The 20,666-nt window shown below is 42.2% G+C and overlaps 1 protein-coding gene across 1 annotated transcript in view; it reads right to left on the reverse strand.

The window, feature by feature from the left end:
* Positions 1 to 253: 253 nt before the first annotated feature.
* The window catches only part of TRIM33 (tripartite motif containing 33), a 43,033-nt gene continuing 22,620 nt past the window's right edge, over positions 254 to 20,666 (reverse strand). The window contains exons 6-20 of the mRNA XM_031062894.1: positions 18,475 to 18,589; positions 17,459 to 17,605; positions 15,236 to 15,353; positions 13,658 to 13,905; positions 13,244 to 13,408; positions 12,278 to 12,478; positions 10,194 to 10,326; positions 9,108 to 9,171; positions 8,653 to 8,812; positions 7,620 to 7,966; positions 6,381 to 6,504; positions 5,357 to 5,431; positions 4,355 to 4,507; positions 2,640 to 2,690; positions 254 to 2,557 (exon numbers count right to left, since the gene is read on the reverse strand). Of these exons, the coding sequence (XP_030918754.1) occupies positions 2,345 to 2,557; positions 2,640 to 2,690; positions 4,355 to 4,507; positions 5,357 to 5,431; positions 6,381 to 6,504; positions 7,620 to 7,966; positions 8,653 to 8,812; positions 9,108 to 9,171; positions 10,194 to 10,326; positions 12,278 to 12,478; positions 13,244 to 13,408; positions 13,658 to 13,905; positions 15,236 to 15,353; positions 17,459 to 17,605; positions 18,475 to 18,589 (2,314 nt within the window). The 3' untranslated portion in view covers positions 254 to 2,344. The remainder of the gene's footprint in view (positions 2,558 to 2,639; positions 2,691 to 4,354; positions 4,508 to 5,356; positions 5,432 to 6,380; positions 6,505 to 7,619; positions 7,967 to 8,652; positions 8,813 to 9,107; positions 9,172 to 10,193; positions 10,327 to 12,277; positions 12,479 to 13,243; positions 13,409 to 13,657; positions 13,906 to 15,235; positions 15,354 to 17,458; positions 17,606 to 18,474; positions 18,590 to 20,666) is intronic.

Raw genomic sequence — 20,666 nt, forward strand, 5'->3', positions numbered from 1 at the left:
CCCTGAGCTGCACCTGGGATCCCCCTGTCCTATGCTGGGCTCCCCTGAGCTCTGCTGGGATCCTCCTGTCCTCTGCTGGGCTCCCTTGAGCTCCATCTGGGATCCCCCATGTCCATCCCACACTCTGGCTCATCCCCAAGGTCTCTGCAGGATCCAATTCCCAGCTGCTGCTCAGGGAAGAGCTCAAAAGGTGAGGCCTGAAGGTACCAAAGTGCCACAAAAACAAGAGGCCCGAGTGAAGAGAGTTCACAGAATCTTATTTTCATGATAATTTTAATAATATTCCTTTTGCAAAATGAAGCTGAGAAACTAGAAATGCATAAATAGGCAATACACAGAGCCATGAAATGATCCCTTGTCACTACCAGTGTCCTATTCACACATCAGCTTTTCCACAGGCAAAGTTGTTGCTCTTTGTCAATTTAATATGTTGAAGTGAAATTCCTTTTCCTTTCACATACAAACTGGTAAAAAATAAACTTAAAACAGCACTGTTCATGTCTAAGAAATTTAATGAAACAACCAGTTTGAGTTTGAAGTGTAACATTTGAGTGAAGAAGTGGGCTGGAAGTGAAAAACATCTTCAGTCCTCTCATTTATTGCAAGAGGGAGAATCCCAAGGTACACAGACCTGGTTCTTATAAAAGAAACCAAATCTGCAGTGATTTGCATAAAAACTGCTGAGAGCATTTCTCAATTTGATATTGTGCTAACATATTTCTCTTTACCATGATGGTAAAGCGTGGACAATGTCACAGGAATTGTTGTGCTGAGCACACCAAACCCCCAGGGATCTCCCACAGAATTGCTGGATCCACACAAACCATGGCAAACTCAGAGTCTGCCATCTCGAGCTCATTGGTTCCATGAATTCTTCAACTTCCTTTAACAAGATCAATATGAAGGCCAGAAATTGTATTTATTTCTAGTACTGACTTGTGTCAGTAAAAAAAAACAACTTCTGGAGCTGTAACTCCTTGTGATTCCATGATTTCTAACCAGGAATGCTGGGATGGAGGCAGTGCAAGAGAAGGCACTACAGAGGTGCCCCGGGGGTTACTGAGGGAATTGGGAAATTGTTCTGTTCTCACTCTTTGACCAAAAACCACTCAAGGCCAAACCCTGTGCAAGTGCTTTGTTCAATGGATGGACAGGCAACCCAAACTCAGACTGATTCCAATCTTCCTGCACATTCCCCTCACAAGCTGCTTCTGAAGAAAGTTCTGAGAAATACTCTAAGAAAAATAAGACAGAACCTCAAAATGAATGCAATGTTAGAAATAGCATATATTACAAATCTTTTCTTGATAGGAACAATCAATAAGAATACATATTAGCTTAAAAACAGTTCAGCAAATGTTGCTGACCTGCAAGAAATCTCAATTCACTATTTACAAATAAGACAAAGTGAATACAGGAAATTTTACACATTTGGTAGTTAATAGGTTATTGTTTGCCGAGTGGTCTATTAGAAACTGATATTTAGGAAGACTGGAAAAACACCCCAACCAGTTATTACCTCTTCAGTCTATATTTTAAGTACAGAAAAGTAGAGAATGAACACTGGAGAGAACATTCTGCCTCGTCAGGGGGTCAGGGACAGATGACAACGCTGAGACTTCTGCCATGGATGCCATTAAAATGTTCTGGGTACAGGAGTTTAATAAATACACCTTGTCCTACTGAAAGGGGTTGGAGCCACCAGCTTAGCCTTTCATCTGCCTCCCATTCCTGCACTCGCCCATTCAGAACAGTTTAATGATTTTTCTTTCTTCTTCCTTTTGCTATACATGAAATGGAGTAAAGAAAGCAAAATGTCAACAGTTGGATGGACACAGAAGATTCAGTTATTCACAGTCCTGCTTCAATGAGATGATCAAAGCAACGACCAACACACACTTGAGTGGACACAGAGGGGATTTCAGGAGCTCTGCTCACAGTTTACACTGCAGTGGAATGCAAGACACAGTCACTGAGCGGGTCCAGTCCTGCAGGTCGTGTCACTACAGTCTTATCTGTACATGGAACATCTCCTATCAAATCTGCTTCTCTTCAACATTCCTCCACCTCTGTCTGTGAGACCAGCATGAGTGTGTCCCCTCCATCAGGAAAAGAAAGAATATAGCAAGTAATCAAGGAAAAAAAAATACAAACCACCAAAAATTTACAATACAGGTTTTTTTCCCCTTTTGATGCGAATGTTTTTCTGTACAAGTGTTTTTTGTTATCTAATACTGTTTAAAAAGCTATCAGCTTCTGCAAGATGGCCACTGTAGGCATGATAATATTCCAGGAACACTTAAATAACAGTTTTTACAATAAATTTTAGGTCCATATCATTAGATTACTTTATATGCACTGGTCTCTCATCTGATTTTAGGCGTTTTCTACGTGGTTGTATAAAATCTTCATCGGAGTCCTCAGTTATTTCACCATCATCCTCTTCCTGCTCAAATTCAGGCAAAGGCTGGAAGGTCCTGTCTGAGTAGATCTCTGTAAGTTTATCTTCAAAGTACAATGCAACTGCCTTCCCTGCCTGTGCTACTTCTGAATCAGCCTGTGGACAAAAGAAGACAGGAATATTCACCTGTTGGAAATGCACATCCCTTCACCAAGTGTGCATGGTCTGAAACGCTTACCTTCAAATTAATCTCTTGTGTTTCTGCATAAACTTGAACAACTTTCATCATCTAAAAAGGATACCAGAGTCAAAAAAAATGAAATTATAATCCTTTCTAAAGTTACGAGATTGCACAGGATTGGATGACTAAAGTCAGCCATAACAACGACACAGTTTGTTATGGTTTGTTAGCTTTAGTTCCCAAACTTAGGCAGCAGGTTTAAAACAGTCTTAGGAGGTAAATAAACCTTCAACAGAACACACAACTTTTGTACAAGTGGCTCCCAGCCATTTTCTACTCATGACTGCTTTCCTCACAATAAACTGGAAATGCCTGGACGTGATTGTGGGGAATTCTCCTTTGGAGGGAGGAGCTCCAGGAGATTTCCTGGGGATTACCCCACTGGGATTTCTGCTTTGGAAAAGCATTTGGCTTAGAGGCACTCGACATGATGCTGCTGTGAGAGGTCAGAGTGACTCAACTTTTGCCATGAGCCAGGAAAGCTGAAACACATTTTTTTTCTTTTTTAAAAAAGTTTAAAAATCACCACAACCTTCAGTCCTTCCTCCCTTGTTGTACTCTGCTCTCTAAGAGCTGCAGCATGTTTTCCTCTAGAGTGGATGCTTCATTAATTCCCCTGATTGAGAAGTTCACATAATTAAATTACCTCATGAACCTCCTCTAATGCAGGGACATAAAGGAGTCAGTGCTGTCAAAATCCCAAATGCTTGTGAGCAGTTCCAGCATCACATCATTGACCCTGATTTTTCCCAGGGAGGTTTTAATTGCAGCTTTGTGCAGTTCCTTCAGTTTCCTTCTGCACAGGGCCAGAAATGCAGCCCAAACACTGCAAGTCCAGGTTACATTTTGCAGAGAAATAAAAATATTGGCTGCTTTCTGCATTTTAAGGTCAGAAGAAAGCCATTCCCTGTGATGCCTTTTGTCATTCTTGCTTTAAAGCATCTCAAAGATTAGGAACCCCCTTAGCTCCTACTCAGTTTCAGCACAATATCACCTTTTTTTTTAAAATATATTCAGATTCTTTTTTCCATTGCTAACTAGCAGTAACATTCAGGTCATTTATCTCCCCAAGTCACATTTCAGGTGTAAGGGATATTTCATTATGAGATGGGATCACTGCAAAATTAGTAAAAAATATGACCCCATACCCAAGTTATCCACTGAAAACTGATTTTTATGAGAGCCCAACTACCAAGGGGTTCAAGCAGGAAGGTTAATAAAAGCCATAATGGCCACAAAGTTTTGTTGGATCCATTTGTGTGAGGTACTAAAACCAGAACAACTTCAGAAAGGCAGATTTCTCCTCAGTAGAGGAAGTTTCTCAACAGATTCCACCTGTTCCACGAGTGTAAACCAATTACCTGGGCAGCTTGAGACACTTTTAAGGACTCTTTGGTTGTCTTTATGGCACTTCCTAAGCACTTCTAAAATCAATCTGATGCACAGTAACCAGGTCACCCTGCTCCTCACTCACAGAGACCACTGAATGCATTTTAATAGTTCCCTCTGCTCTCCCAATTTAATTAAAAATGAGAAGTTATTCTGCAATTGCCTTGAGTTTGGTCGGGTTTTTAAGTATCTGATTCAGCATCTGCTCCAAAAGCAGAAGTTACAGCTGGAAGCAGAGCTTTTCATGGGAGAAGCTGCACAACCAGGTTGAAATAAATCTTCATTGAAAGGACAGATGGTGCTCAGATTGGAAGTTAACATACTTCATTAAACCTTTCACAGTTCTTGAAGATCAGCCGGACGTCGGCCACGAAGTCCTCGGGGGTCTGGTAGTGTTGGGAATGTTTCTTCTGCAGTTTCTTCTTCACCGTGGATAAATCCATGGGTTTCTTTATGATTTTATAATAGTTTGGTATCTGTAAAAAAAACAACAGTGATTTAGCACTGAATGGCTACAGAGCTCACAGCTGAATTTCCACACTGAAGGTGTCAATCCCTTATCTCATTTCAGGCACCTTCAGCAAAGCAGAAAAATTTCCTTTCCTCAATCTGAACTTTCAATAAAGTTCTTTGTAAGAGTATGGAGTGACAGGACAAGGGGGATTGGTTTTAAATTGAAGGGGGGTAGATTTAGGTTGGATATTGGGCAGAAATCCTTCCCTTTGAGGGTGGGCAGGCCCTGGCACAGCTGTGGCTGCCCTTGGAGCCCTGGCAGTGCCCAAAGCCAGGCTGGATGGGGCTTGGAACAACCTGGGACAGTGAAAAATGTCCCTGCCCCTGGTAGGGGTGGGACTGGATGGGATTTAAGGTCCTTTCCAACCCAAACCACTCTGGGATTCTTTCTAACCTTCAGTGTCTCTCACAGCACCACAAAAGCTTTTCATTACTTCTTTTACAGCTGAAAACACAAGAGTCAAAGCAGTTTATTCCCTCCTCTCATTCACAAGTTTGTCCAAAAAGAGACAAAAAACCCTCCTAAAGCATTTTGAGTTTCATGGGTAGCCTGAGACATCTTGTTCCAATTCAATAACTGCTAATTGGAAGTATTTTTAAATATCTAGGTTTGAGACTGGGAGTGAAGCATCTGCCTGGAGCAGCTCCAGAATCAGCTGCTCTCCCTCTCAGCCCCATGAAATGCTGGATGATTGCCAGAATTTTCAGACTGATCCTGGTGAAAGCAGTCAGTTCCTTCCCAAATTCAGCTCCACACTCTCAGGGCTGTTACACCACACAGAAATCCCCAAGGTTTTTTTCAGGACACTCACCGAGGCTGGGACTGGCTCTTGGAACTCAATGCTCAGCTCGTGGCAGTACAGGTAAAGCAGGAGGCGTTCACATTTCTTAGAAAGAAACAAACAGGGTCAGATTAATATTCTTAATTTATCCCTAGACCAGAAATTCATACCTCCACACTTTAAATAGGCTTGTACTTTAACAGCTTAGTACTAAAAAAATTAAATGCAATCCCCTCAAATTGATTAAAATAGGTAAAGTTCTTAGGAGGGCAGAATTGAGACCCATTTACTGTTCACAAATTTCCTCTTTGTTTTCTCCCTCCTAACCAAAAGCTTAGGGCTGAAGTCAAGCATGGAGAGACATGCTAATATACTGCAAATTAAAAAATAAAATACCAACTACAACCACTTTTACAGCTTTTGTCCAATCACAACCACAGGTAACAGGAAAGGACTGAGCTGCAGACATTTCCCCACAAGACAAAACTGAACAAACTGAAAGCAGAGCCAGTGTTTCTATAAAGTCCTTGTTGAAATATTTTTCCTTGCTTTGCTTGTAATTCCTTTAAAGGAATTTGATTTGATGATACTCCTAACACTACACAGAGGCTGACTGATGAAGCTAAAAATAATTCTGATTGTCAAGATCATTAAAATTCCCTAAGAATGCACCTGAACACTCCCAGCACCTCTCACAGAATGCACTTCAACACACCAAGCTCCCAGAAATATTTTATGAAGATGACACCAATGCTAAATGCAAAGGACTTTTAATCAAGTGCATGTTAAATGATGCATTTAAATACAGAATTTGTGTTCATGCTGAATTTTAGCTCCTCAGTGATTACAGTCCCAGGGCACTGGGGCACTCCCACAGTCACCAACACCTGGAGATGTGGCCACAGCAGGAAAAATCTCATTTGGGTTGCTTTGCAAAACCATAACTACATTTAATTTGCTTCAGCCAAAGCAAAACCATCTCCAGTCAGTGAGGGGCAGCTGATGTGAGAAAGCTTTCTCCTGGGAAGCAGATTCCTGCAGGTTTGACACCCACCCTTTGGTCCACAGGACTCAGGCCTTGTGCTGTCTTGCCTTTCTTGCTGTGCTGGGAATTGTCACAATCATATTCCACTTCAGGTTTGCTCAGGTCTCTGCAAAATGTACATATCCACTCTCCACTAAAGAGAAAAACACAATTATTCCAGACATCCAGGGATAAATTCTCATCAGTGATGACTACAAATAGTTTTTACTCACTCAAAGATTCACATTCTACTGCAGTAAAGACTTGGATACCCAAATCTAAGGATTGACCCTTAATGCTCACAATAATTCTGCCAGTCAAGGCCATTTTTCCTGCCCTCATATGATACTTTAATACTTTATAAAGTATTATTTTATAGCACACCCTTCTCACCTTGCCTTAAAATGAACTTTACACAACAGAATTGCATTGTGAGACTTTACACAAACAGATAAACAGAACAGGATTCTGTTACCAGACAAACACTGATCAGCTGTCGGGGTCTCTAGCAGGTCAGTGACCCTGATATAAGTTAGAAAGTCTCTTTCCCCAGCCTGGCGCTTCAAGAAAGAGTCAGGGCTCTTCATTTCTCAGTCTCAAGGTTGTTTATTGTATCTTATCTGTAAAATTCTTTCTCCTGTCCAGCTGAGGTCCTTCCAGCAGGACAGTTCCAGGCACTCGGCCTGCCCCCAGGGAAGTGTTATCTTTTTATACTAAAAACTACATGTACAATGTTTACAATAACTTTCCAATACCAATCACCTGTGTTAGACAGTGAGCTCCTACTCTAAACCAATCCATGAGTGCCAACATCACCCAGAAGATGGAGGCCAAGAAAAATAAGGAGAAAGGCTGGACATGCCCAGATCCCTTCATCTTGCCCCTTGAACCCCCATTCTAGAAACCCCAAAATCTACTTTTTCACTTTGTGGTAAATTCACAATCATTCTACTTAATTTGTCATGGCTTGCAGATCTTCATCTAAGGTTGGTAATTTGCTCCATGGGTCATAATCAAACCCACAGGTGTTTTGGGCTCTGAGCCCCCTGGCAGGGGTCTTGGCTGCTCAGGACAGCCAGAGGGATGTCCTGGCAATCAGCTACACATAAATAACTCAGGCAAGGCCTTGGAAATATCATATTTTTGTAGTATAAGAATATAATATTTTTGCAGTATAAGAAACCAGCCAGAACAAGCTGATTTTGGAGGAAACACCACTTTGGGTTCTGTGCCCAACCTCAGCCCACCCCGCAACGCTGCTGGGGGTACCTGGGGAAGCTGAGGAGCGTGGGGACGTGGCAGGTGAGGTGGAACACCTTGGGGCACTTCTCACAGCACAGCAGGTCCCCCCCATTCTGGCACACAGCACACCAGTCCTCGTTGGGGTCGTCATCCTTGTTGTTGCCCTCTCCTGCCACCCGGGCCGAGCGGTGCATGAGGCTGCGCACGGGCGATTTCCCGTTCACCAGGCTGTGCCCAGACTGCTTGCAGCTCTCACTCAGATCTGCTGGCTCTGTCTTCACGTGGTTTTCCAGGCTTCCCAAAGCTTCCAGTTCACTCTCCAGGTGTAGGTTAGTGGATAGTGGTGGTGTCAAGCTGCTCTCGGGGCTGCTGAGCTGGAATGAAAGCAGCACATGGGAAATCAGAGTTGATTTTCCAGCAGGATCTTCAAAATCCTCCCACCATTCAAAGGCACCATGCTCACATCCCAAAAACCATGAGGAAGAGCTGAGTTGCACACAGTACTGAAAAGTGCTTTTCCACAAGTCCTTTCTTTGTAGAACACTCTCATTTCTTCTGATACATAACAAGAGAAATGATGTAACAAGCCAAACACACTAAGTCATTAAAAGCTGTTAATGACAACTTGATTGTCATTAGGAAAAATCCTCAACTCCACTATCCTGCTCCCTGTACACAATCCTGTTCAATCAAGCATAGCTGGGAAACACTGAAAAATATTCATTTGCTAATTATTTGATTTATACTTTGGTCTAAGAACTTTTGACTGACTGGAGGTTTCCTGAATGCAATTACCTATGTGGGAAGGTCTACAATCAATGGGTGACTCACAGTTTTTAACAATTAGGGATTAAAAGCAGCAAATACACTCTATTACACTTAATTTCAATCATTAATGATAAAATTTACATTAGAGGCCATTCTGTGCCTGGCAGAGCATTATCAGGGAGAAAATACCTCTTAGAATGAAGCTTCAGAGTAAAAATGCTTTTTTTTTTCCTTTCCTTTCTAAATTCTTAAACATGCTGCCAGGAAAACACTGAGCATAAACTAACTTTACCATGCAAGCACTCCTTCTGCCATCCTCTGTTTTTTCCTGCTTTACTGTTCCTGAGAAGCTGCAGATCTCTTCCTCTGTGCCTGGCTCTTGCTTTACTTTCACCTGGTCAGCCTTGAAGCCAATGCCAGTTTTGTCAGCAGTCCTGCCTGAGGAGCCACAGCTGCAGAGATATCAGCACATCATGAGATAAATATGAGGATAAATCAACAGGGCAAAGAAATTCAGGTAACTGTTTCCCGAAAGAAAGGCAAACGGTGTCAGCACATTTACAACAGTTTACAAGACACAGGAGAATCATAGTACAGGAAAAAAAATAAAAATATAAATCTTCATGTAAGCATTCTTCCATTCCTCAGTCACAGTTATGACAAAGCACAATTTGCCAATTGCCAATTCTTTTCTGGAATTATTCATGTCTGATTTTTTTAGCCTGACAGTGTTCATGTGACACTCACCTTCCTCTGCTGCCTGTGCTGGAGGTGCTGGGGGGCCTCACAGGAGTGTGGGAGTTGGATAAACCTGCAAAGAAGCAGCACAGAAGGTGATCTGGCACAAGTTTACATTCACTGACTAATCCTGAGGAACCCCAGAAATGCTGCAGGAATATCCCAATTTACCAAGTCACCTAAGCCAGCTGTTCTCTCAGTCTTGTGATCACAACAAATCCAGCACATCACATTAAATAAAAAGTGACAACACACAGTTCTTAGAGTCTCAATAATTACTTCACCTAATCCAAACAGTGCTAAAGCCTTCAGACCATTACACCCTCAAATTTTATGCACTGAGAGCCACCAATAAAGTCAAAAAGCAGCCTCTGCATGGTTTGCATGCAGGTCTGGAGAAACACAGGAAGCCAAACTGCTGCACCCATTCATTGAAAGGATCTTACAAGTCTTGTAGAGAAAACCAAGAGAAACATCAAATCCCAGAATGGTTTGGGTTGGAAAGGACCTTAAATGCCATCCAGTGCCACCACTGCTATGGCAGGAACACCTTCCACTGTCCCAGGCTGCTCCAAGCACCATCCAGCCTGGCCTTGGGCACTGCCAGGGATCCAGGGGCAGCCCCAGCTGCTCTGGGCACTCTGTGCCAGGGCCTGCCAGAAATTCCAGGGAAGGATTTCTTCTTATTGACTGAAATAATCTTCTTACTTATAAAAATGGACATTTTCAATGTTCAACTACCTCAGCATTAGGTACTGGTGACTTAATTTTTTCATGTGCATAAGAAAAGCTCTACCATTAATTAATTTTACTCAGAATGACCCTGACAGTGTCTCTATATGGATATATATATAAATATACACATATATATATCTTTGGAATAGTGCATCCATGTGCTGGCAGTTTGTTACTATAAAGACATCTCTAAAGGAGGGTAAAATTTAAATTTCTGGAAGAATCTATTTCTGAGCAAAACAAATTTTAAATAGAACATTGCTTCCCTTCTGGCAGGAAATGCTAAGCAATTATTTTCAACCTAAACACCAGAAATACATATCACATTCTGGAATAACTAGAAAAACCCATCAGATTTACCTGATGACCCTGGAGACAGAGCTGAAGGTCCTGGGGAGGGATTCATGGTGCTGGTAGGCTGTGGGGGGAGGTGGCTGCCTGTGATGTACCTACTTAGCAGATTATCTAAACTACTGGAACCAGCATCTTCCAGCTAAGGAGAAAAAACAAAAAAACCTGAATTAGAGAGGTCTCATTCACACCTTTAAACTGTGATCACTATCTTTACTGGAATTGTTCCCTCTCCCTTCAAGGATTCAAGAAATCAGCAAATATTTTTATCACTTTCATGCAGAAATCAAGCTTTCAAACAAGTAACATTTTTCAAAAGCTCCTAAATTTGAGGTTTTTACCAGTATGATCCTGGGCTGCACTTACACAGGGTCACTGCAAACTTTCTGCTTCCCAGCTGCTCAGTGTGTCAGTCACACACATGGTGCTGTGTTAGTCATGAAATACCAGATTTCTGAGGCTGCAGAAGTTATTCCATAACTGAGATATTAAGGGAGGCCATAACCTTGTCCTTCCTGAACATGATGGGAAATCTCCCACTCACTTTCCAAACAGATTTTAGTACTTGTTAAACCCAAGGAAACAGGGACCCTGTTGCTGTAACTGCTTAAATGTGTTAAATGCAATAATGTGTTTGAAACACACTGCATTCCAAGTGGGTTTTAATGACTGTGCCAGCAGTTTGAAGGACTAACACCTCCTATCCACTAAACCCAACTAAAATCCATAACAGCTATTACATGAACAGGTATAAAAAGAAGAGTATCTCAGCAGAATTCTGTATTTTCAGTGCACCTGCAAGTTGCATGGTAATGTTTTGTTCTAAAGCCTCAGCACTGCAGGCTGCTCACAGTGAGATGGGATTCCTCCTTCCCCACCATTCTCACATTAAAAATGACCTGCAGCCTCCTGAGGACACTGAACACACCAGCCCTGAACATTTAAGAGCTGCAAAGTTGCAGCTGGCATTTCAGCAGACTATCTTGGATCAAACTGATTTTGTTTCCTGTATGGTGACCAAATCTCCTGGGTTTTACAGGGGCATTTCAATGCAAAGGTCCTGTTCTCAGATGAAGACATCATCCTCCTCCCCTCCCTGCAGAAAACACATTACTTTTATTTTATTTGCCTCCACATGTACATTACATTGTGCTTTTCACCTCTCCAAATGAACTTCAAAATCTACCTCAGCTTGTGTCCCCTCTCTGTGGGACAATGGGACATGTCCTCTCTGTGCCTCCTTCTAGGAACATCCAAGAGAAACTCCAGGCAGCTTTAACCCTGAATAAATCACCATTCAGGGCACTCAAAATACATCACCATTAATTATTCTAGCTTCCCACAAGATGGTCTTGTGGAAGAAAGGAAGTGAACACAGATCTGGGATTAATTAAAGTGTAAATTTTACTACAGGACACATTATAAAATGATTAATCTAAAGGTTATCAGGTGGAGCAGGTCAGCCCTACATGAATGCCTAAGAGAAAGGCTGAAGATTTTAATTCTACAACTTTAAATGCTAATTACACCATTCCATGACCAAATCCTGGCACCTAACCACAAAAGCAGAGAAGGAGGAGCAGCACTGACCTGGATGAGAACCTGGGCAGGTTCTCAGAGTTGGTGATGGAGAACTTTTTACAATATTTTAGAGGTTAAATGAGTTTGGATTCTACAACTTTAAATGCTAATTACACCATTCCATAACCAAATCCTGGTACCCAACTACAGAACCAGAGAAGGAGAAGCAGCACTGACCTGGATGGGGGGGGGGATGTTCAGGTTCTCTGGGTTGGTGATGGAGAACTTTTTGCAATATTTTAGAGGTGAAATAAGTTTCAATTCTACAACTTTAACTACACCATTCCATGACCAAATCCTGGCATCTAATCACAAAAGCAGAGCAGGAGGAGCAGCGCTGACCTGGATGGGGGGGATGTCCTGCAGGGAGGGCAGGTTCTCAGAGTTGGTGACGAAGAACTCTTTGCAATATTTTAGAGGTGAAATGAGTTTGAATTCTACAACTTTACACCATTCCATGACCAAATCCTGGTACCTAAGCACAGAAGCAGAGCAGGAGGAGCAGCACTGACCTGGATGGGGGGGATGTCTGGCAGCGAGGGCAGGTTCTCCGGGTTGGTGACGGACGGGATGAGCTCGATGGCCGACACGGACGGGCTGGTGGGGCCGCGGTTGGCGCTGGCCATGGTGGCCGTGGTGGGGCTGGTGGGGTTGATGGTGGTGTTGTGCACTGAGACCACCGGGAAGGGCCCGGCGTGGCCGGGGTTGGAGTGCTGGGGAGACACAGACACCGCGCTGGGCACGGGGCCATGGCAGCTCCCACTGCCCTGAGAGAGACCTGAACCCAAGCACAGCCAGCACAGCACTGAGGGCAGAGCAGCTGCTCCTCCTCCTCACTTGGAGAGGAAAAACTACTTGATGTGGCTCCATTTTAAACAGACAGCACTTCTTCCACCAAGTATATATAGGGGTATTTTCTTAAAGCAATTACTTCCTCCCAAGACAGCTTTAGAGTTCACATCTAATTTTTTCTTTAACTGTTTCAAGTAATATAAAGTCACTTTTGGTATTTCAGTCACATTAACATGCATTGTCAAGCATTTTTATTCTTAATGGCATGCAGAGCTCTGCATCAATGCTTCAGGTGTGAATTTAAAACCACTTCAGCAGCTGATTTAATCAAAACCCCTCAACTACATCACTTTGAACTTCACTACTCCTCACTATTCTCTAATAAACCTCTGAATGCTCTTTTCAGCTGAATGCCACTGAAAAGTGCAAAAGGAAACGTTTTACTTCCCAGAACTAAACTGCAACACAAACATTTCATTTCATTTCACTTCCACCCCTAAGGTTTGAATTTCCTTACGTTCAGCAAAACTGTCACAGCACAGTAATGCAACATGGAAAAGAAGCATACAAATGTGTGTAGCTGTGAGCTACAGGGGGACAGATAAACACATTTACAGCTGGAGGCACCATCTACTGGAATGAAAGGCTGGCACAATGGCACAATGAAGCATGTACACAGGATATACTTGTCTTTGAAGGTGAGGTTGCATCATGGAGTACTGAGGTCCATTGTGGCGTGGGATTCCTGGAATACGAGCAGCATTCTGAGCCATTCTCATCTGATGTGCTTGGAAAGCCCCACAGTTCATGTTACCCCTCTGCATGGTCTGCATGCTGATCAACCTGGGAGGCTGCAAGGGTTTGGGTTTTTTAAAATTTGTGCTTTTAACATGGAGAAAAGAAGCCCATCTCTTTCCACAGCAGTAGTAACACAACATCAGGCAAAGCCAAGAGCTGTCACATCAAAATATCTCAGATCTCTAAAGATTTTAGTCTATAAATTGCTTTGTAAGTTTAGATCTGACAGGGTGATTTTAAATCTCAGTGTTATGGTGAAATAAAGTGAAAGAATGTATAGTAAGAACACTTAAAGGACTCACCTGCTGCTGCAGGACTTGGGGGCTGCTCTGCCTGGGCACAGAGGCAGAGGATGGCTGGGCCATCCTCATCTGCTGCAGCTGCTGGTGCTTTTGGGCATACACCTGCTGCTGCATGTGCTGCAGTCGAAGCTGGGCCAGATTGATTTGTCCTGGAGCTTTGTTGACGTGGTTTGTTCCTGGAGGAGTTTGCCCAACCACTACATTGGGAGTGTAACTAGGGGTTGGTTTATTTTCAATGACCAGGTTACCTATAAAAAGCCAAAGAAGCAATCAACATCATCCTCCAAAGGCTGACACATGTAGAATATTCTGATGTTTCTAATGCAGTTTTCTCAGAGCAATTTAAGCTTGAAAGCTTGAAAATTTAAATTGAAAATTTAAATGTAATTTTTTAAAATTAAAGTTTAAGCTCTTTGTGTCTTCAATAACCAGACATGATAAAAGCAAAAAGAGAACTCAGACTACAACAACTAAGTGCAAAATTAAAAACATGATCTGTGAGGGAAGAGTGAAAGAACTAGAACTGCACAGCCTAAAAGCCACGACAGACAGAAATGACTTCTCTGCTTTCACAAGAAATGGACAAGATGAGAAATAAAACAGAAAACAAACATTTTGAACATAAGGTTTCTCTGTCTAAAGAAGCAAAGCATGGGAAGAGATATTTGAGTGTCCCACTGCTGAGAGACTTCAAACAGGTTCTACAAACACAACACCACACACTGCTACAAGCAAGCCCTGTCTGGCTCCAATGTCATGGACCATGCTGCCTGTCCAGGTAACTCCTGTCCTATTTTTACATGGAAAGGCAAAATGATGATTTTTTGATCAGTTTGTGAATGTGCACTCAGTAGAATCTGCATGTCCCTTTTTATTAAGGTTGACAGTTTCCTTTCTGCCCTAGAGAATAAATACTCTTGACTGAAGACAGGAACACCCCAACCTGGATGTTGGACTCAGAGCAAGGAGTGAGTACATACAAAAACTGGTATTTTGATCAGATTTTCTATGAAATTTTTATCTAACAGAGAAGTTCACAAGCAGGTGCTAACAGGTATCTCTGTCTCACTGTGCTCTGCCCTCTTCTCTCATTCCAAACTTGTACTTTGCAAACTCTAAGTGGAAATGGCACAGGTCCAGTGTCCAATCCAGAGAAACTGTGGCTGCCCCATCCCTGGAAGTGTCCAGGGCTGGACAGGGCTTGGAGCAGCCTGGGACAGTGGAAGGGGCCCCTGCCATGCAAGGGGGTGCAATGAGATGACTTTTAAGGTCCTTTTCAACCCAAACCACTCTGTGATTAGGACCATTCTATAACCAGTCCCAACAGAATATCCATTCCATTGGGAATATTCATTGTATCCTGGAAAACAATATCCACTGAGATTGAAAGTTTTGCTAATAGAAAGAACAGAGCAGATAAGGAGGATAATCAGGGCTGGATGGGTTATGAGAGTTTATGGTCAACAGAGTTTTTGCCTCCTGCATGAAGAGACACTGCACTCACTCCTGTTGGATGAATATCCCCAATTCAAGAGAGTTTTCCCAGTATCACAGATTAAACAAGCAGGGGTTTCTCACCCAAATTGACCACATTCTTGGCCCAGAAGGTGGGGTCACAGTGGAAGCGGATGGCGCCGTTGGCAGCAGGGACGGGGTCACAGCGAGCCTTCAGGATGTGCCTCAGCTGGAACGTTATCTGAGAGAAAACAAAAATACTGCTGCTGACAGAGAACCAAAGAATGAGAAACAAGTGTGTGTTTAGGCCATGGAACACCAACAAGGACTGGCAGCAGCAAGTTTGGTTCGTAGCCTGGGAAATTCTCAATTCATCAGGAAAATCCCACTTTGTACAACTTCTTTACTCTGCGGATGCAGAGCAGCACTGTTACACCACAACATTATTGAAATGAGTCCAGGGAAACACTGAGGTACCTTCAGAGAGCTGACCCCATTCCTTCTACACCAACACTCCCTAAACCCTTCTGGTAAAGACTGAATTGTTGCACAATTGCTTGGCTCTGCTCTAAGATCTGAAGATAGGGTGCCATGATGGACCCACAAGGCAGAACTGGGTGTATCCTTTGGATTACCAACATTTGACCTCATTTGTGTCTTAATCTCACTCTGGATATATTTGATTCCCCTGTCCCTCTGTGTTTGTGGCTCAGCACATGTTCCCAGACTTGGAAAGTAGGTGGCAGAGTGATGGTGAGCACACCCCTGGGCTTGCAGGTGCAGAGCTGGGCGTATTCATGTCTTCAAAAGTGAATTATCCTGTTGGTTACCAACACTTGACTCTGTGTTTTATCTCACTCCAGGTCTATTGGAACTTTTGCCCTCTCTGGGCACAGGGACTGGGACTGAACTGCACAGCCTGGTCTGGGCAGTCACACAACGAATGGCTGAGGGCACTTTGTTCTGCTGGAGAAGAGGAGCCTGAGGAATTCCTGGCCTGGAATTCTTATCAGAGAATGTTTTGTGACATTTCTTGAGCTCTCAGTTTAATTATTAGCTATGTGACTGTCTCTTCAAGTGTGTAACATTTTGATGCTTCACAATGGTGTTGTGTTCTGGGAGCCTCACTGGGGGCTGCAGCTTCTTCCTCAAAGGGACAGCTCTGATCTCTGTGAGCAGGGACAGGACCTGAGGGAAGGGCTGGAGCTGTGCCAGGGAGTTTAGGTTGGATCTCAGGAAAGGTTCCTACCCTAGAGGGTGCTGGGCACTGCCCCAAGGCTGCCAGAGCTCCAGGAGCATTTGAACAACACTCCAGGGATGCCCAGGGTGGGATTTTGGGGTGTCTGTGCAGGGCAGGGGCTCTACTGGCTGATCCCTGTGGTAATCACACATCCTCTGCACAGAGAGAGACATAACTCTCTCCCAGGATTTTCCTGGGAAGCTGTGAGAAAGCTCAGAGAAAAGAATGAGAAACAATTCTTATCTCCACTTGCTCCACCTGCTGTTGTGCACATGTGGAATGTGTGATGGAGATTTGTTTACCAAATTTCTTAATTGGACGCTGGATGGTGTTTGGATTGATTGACCAATTAAGTCAAAGCTGTATTGCACTGTCTGGAAGGGGATGAGCTTCTTGAGAAGTATAGTATAATACAGTACAATGTAGTACAATAAAGTGATTGATCAGCCTTCTGTAATCATGGAGTCAATTATTATATGACAATAATAATGGAATTCCCTGATTGTGGAAACCCAGGACACACCTGGAATATTCCTCTGTCTGCTCTGGGGTGCCCTGAGCCCAGGGGAGCACTGACTTTGACCCTCATCCATGGAGAAAGTTTCCTAGACTTCAAGATAGACTGGAATCCACAAAAGTGTGAAATAGATTATAGAGAGCAGTGTAGGTGTAGCACTTGGTGAGAAATTGAGGTTTTGGGATTTTTAGTGTGCAAGATGGAGGGCACAGGGCGTTGTCCTGGGTTTCTTCTTCTTCCTTATTCTCCATGGGTTTGGGTGGCATTTTGTAATTGGGCAGAAAAGTCGGCATTGGGGGCTCTGTGGGATCAGTTATTGGGTTAAAAGGGGAAATAATCCAGGTGTCAGCTCTTAATTGGATAGTTTAGCTTTAAAAGACCTTGTACCAAGAGATTGTTGGCCATTTTGTGCCTTCTAATGAAAAGTTGCCCAACTCACAGTAGTGAGACTGTTTTAGTGATAAAAAATAATGAATATCTGAGTCAGAACATGAACTGTTGTCTCAAGTGCCTTCAATCAGACCCAGAGAAACCCAGAACTGGTAGCCCCACAGCTGATCAGTGCTTGCTGCTCCCATGAGTCCCTCACCAGGCGTTTGCTGTAGAGCAGGGCAGTGCTGCTGCCACTGGCAATGGCCCAATTAGTGAAGTTCATCACGTGCTTCACTTGTCGTGACAGCCCAGTGATGTCATTCTGCTGCTGGAGCAACTTCATCTGCCTCTCCTTGGTCACGTTCTGCAAAGAAACAGAGGGTTTATTACAAGAACTTAACTGTAAATTGTAAATTGTAAAGTAATTTGTTACAATGGGGCTTTCAGATGTAGGAGGAAAATGCAAACTGCTGGTAGGTTTTGGATCAAAAGGGAAATGTCCCAAGGAAATTTTAATTAATCCTAGGTAAATAAGAAAAGCCAAAGTACATGTAATTTTGCATTATTTCTTTTATTAATGATCAAGTTACTCTATTCTTCCAGGAACATTCAATTTCCTTGCCAAATTATTGTTCCTTAACCAGGAAAAATCTATTGTGATTAATCTGATTTTAAATTTTTCATGGCAGGCTGGCCATATGCACTGAACCAATTTCTTACAAGGGATTTCCTCTATTCAGATAAAATGTTCATGGATTTTAATAAAAGTCAGGATGTAATTATTCAAAATATGCCATCTGGAAAGGATGCTTGAACTCATGGTCTCTAAAGTTGTATTATACAACTTTAAATACCAGCATTACATCTTCATGTACAAATACTGCTCTGACTGCTCTTACACGAACATTGAAAAGCTATTTGAGGGAATTATTAAATCATACACACCTTAGCATTATGTTACAATACAGAAATATGGCAAACAGAACATGAAAAGGGGATTTTCAGGGACTTCACTCCTGTACAATGAGCCCAATTTTGAATATGAGGCACAGAAACAAAACTGAAGGAGCTCTGATGAGAGGAGAAACAAGAGATTTAACTCCAGCACATCCCTCAGAGGCAGTTTCAGTGCTGCAACAGCTGCAGTCACACCAAACAAACCATTTTCAAATATTTCCCCTCAACAGGGGACTGGAAACTCAACACCACCATTGCTTTTTATTTCAAGTGTACCTCAAGGTGCTGTAGGAGAGATTTTCCCTTTTTATTGATTTCATTGATGAGGGTGAATATAGCCACTTTGATTTCCTGTTCTACTCGTTTGTTGGTTTCATTTACTTCTTTTATCCTAAAAAACAACAAAAAAAGAGCAAAGGATTATCAGTCACTTTACACTTCACTGCCAAATACAAATTCACAAGTTGTTTTACTTCAAATAATATGAAAGTCCTTGAAGTTTACACACTTTACAGAGAAATAACCAGCCACAACCACATGTATATGGACATTTATAAATTTGTATCAAAAATTATATACAAATTGTGTCACTATGAAAAATTTATATCTGACGCTTTAAATTTTTAAGATAATTTATATTAACCAGAAATCAACCCTGAATTTCAAATTAATTCCTCCCTTGTAACAAAAAAAAATTATTACAGACCTGTAATTAATAAAGAGATAAACATTTCACTAATGATGTGCCTGATATTAGTGTAGATTATTCTCTTGTGCTTTAATACTACTGGCTGCCAGATTTTTATACCTCTTCATCACAGCCATTTTTCCTCAGTTTTAATGCATTAACAGCTTCTTCAGATTCAAGCAAATCATCCTGAGTTCTGTCCACAGAATTTGAAATACAGCATTTCTTAAACTCATGGAAATTCTGCATTTATTTGATCTTACACTGCCTTAATCTAACAAGATCACATTGTAGCAGAATTCTTTGCCATGAGCCAATGTGAAGAGTTAAATTGTCTTTTTTTAAAGAGTTTTTTTTGCTGCCAGATCAAGGATCTGATGTCACTCAGCCACAGGACCAACACTCACTGCTGATGAACTCTGCTGGAGTCAGAGCCCTTTAAGGCACCTGGGACACACGTGGTTTTTGTGACAACACAACCTGGTCTCCTACTCCAAAAAACACCCAACCAACCCTTCATTAAGTCCATGGCATCCACCCTTGGCTTTGGCACCCAACAATTATTCCAGCAGAGCTGTTCCTTCAACACTTTCATGCTCCACCACCACAGATGATGGTGATTTTGTGCCAACACTGACAACAAAATTGTAATACTTTCATTTTTCCCATTCCCTGAAGTTTTTAGGTTGATGGATTTTGTGTCCTACACACCAGCAAAGCAGTGGAATGAGTTGTCTCACCTGCACCAGCCACTTGGCTCAGCAGAAAACTGAGATCTTGACACAATCCCAGCTGCAGAAATTCACTGAAGCCAGAAACTCTTGGGCAAAAAACCCCCCACCATAACAATGTGTTAATTGCATCACCCATTCCTGGCCTGGAATTCCTATCAGAGAATGTTTTGTGACATTTCTTGAGCTCCCAGTTTAATTATTGCCTATGTGACTGTCTCTTCAAGTGTGTAACATTTCCATGCTTCACAATGGTTCTGTGTTTTGGGACCTTTCAAAGACTTCCATGGAAAATCAGCACATAAAATACCAATTTTCACTGCTTCTTTCTTCCCACATTTGCCTCTATCATGCTGCATGTTCTTCCTCCCTTACACTGCTTTTTTTTTTTTTTTTTAAATACAGATGACACCGCAAAGAGTTAAAAATTTACATCAGAAACTTCTCTTTCTATCTTGGTGCACATCCTCCTCCTGCCCTCGTACTTTCCACCCCCAGCTGATGTGTCATTGTGCAAATGACCTCAAAGCTGCAGAAGGCTCAGCAAACCACAGAGACTCAGGGTGGAATTCCCTGAGCTGCAGCAGCAGCCCAGGGGGAGCAGAGCCAGCAGGGATCACGTGCTCCCTCTGCCTCTGATTTGGTGTTTAATGTGACGTTGAATTTCAGATAACCCTGGAAATCTTAAGTGAAGCTACCTAAAAAAAAACCCCAATCAAAACCCCACAACCAACCACGATTTCCTATTCAAATTCACACTAAGTTTTTGTTACACAGTTAGCAGAGGCCTTAATATGAAACATCAAAATATTTTAATATTTCAACTGTTACTTACAGTTGAATATTAAAAAATATTTTAATATTTCAACTGTTACAGTTGAATATTAAAAAATATTTTAATGTTTCAACTTGTTACACAGTTATCAGAGGTCTGACTATGAAATGTAAAAGTATTTTATTATTTCAACTGTTACAGTTGAATATTAAAAAATATTTTAGTATTTCAACTTGTTACACAGTTATCAGAGGTCTGACTATGAAATGTAAAA

Source organism: Geospiza fortis, unplaced genomic scaffold (genome assembly GCF_000277835.1).
Source record: "Geospiza fortis unplaced genomic scaffold, GeoFor_1.0 scaffold391, whole genome shotgun sequence".
NCBI lineage: Eukaryota > Metazoa > Chordata > Aves > Passeriformes > Thraupidae > Geospiza > Geospiza fortis.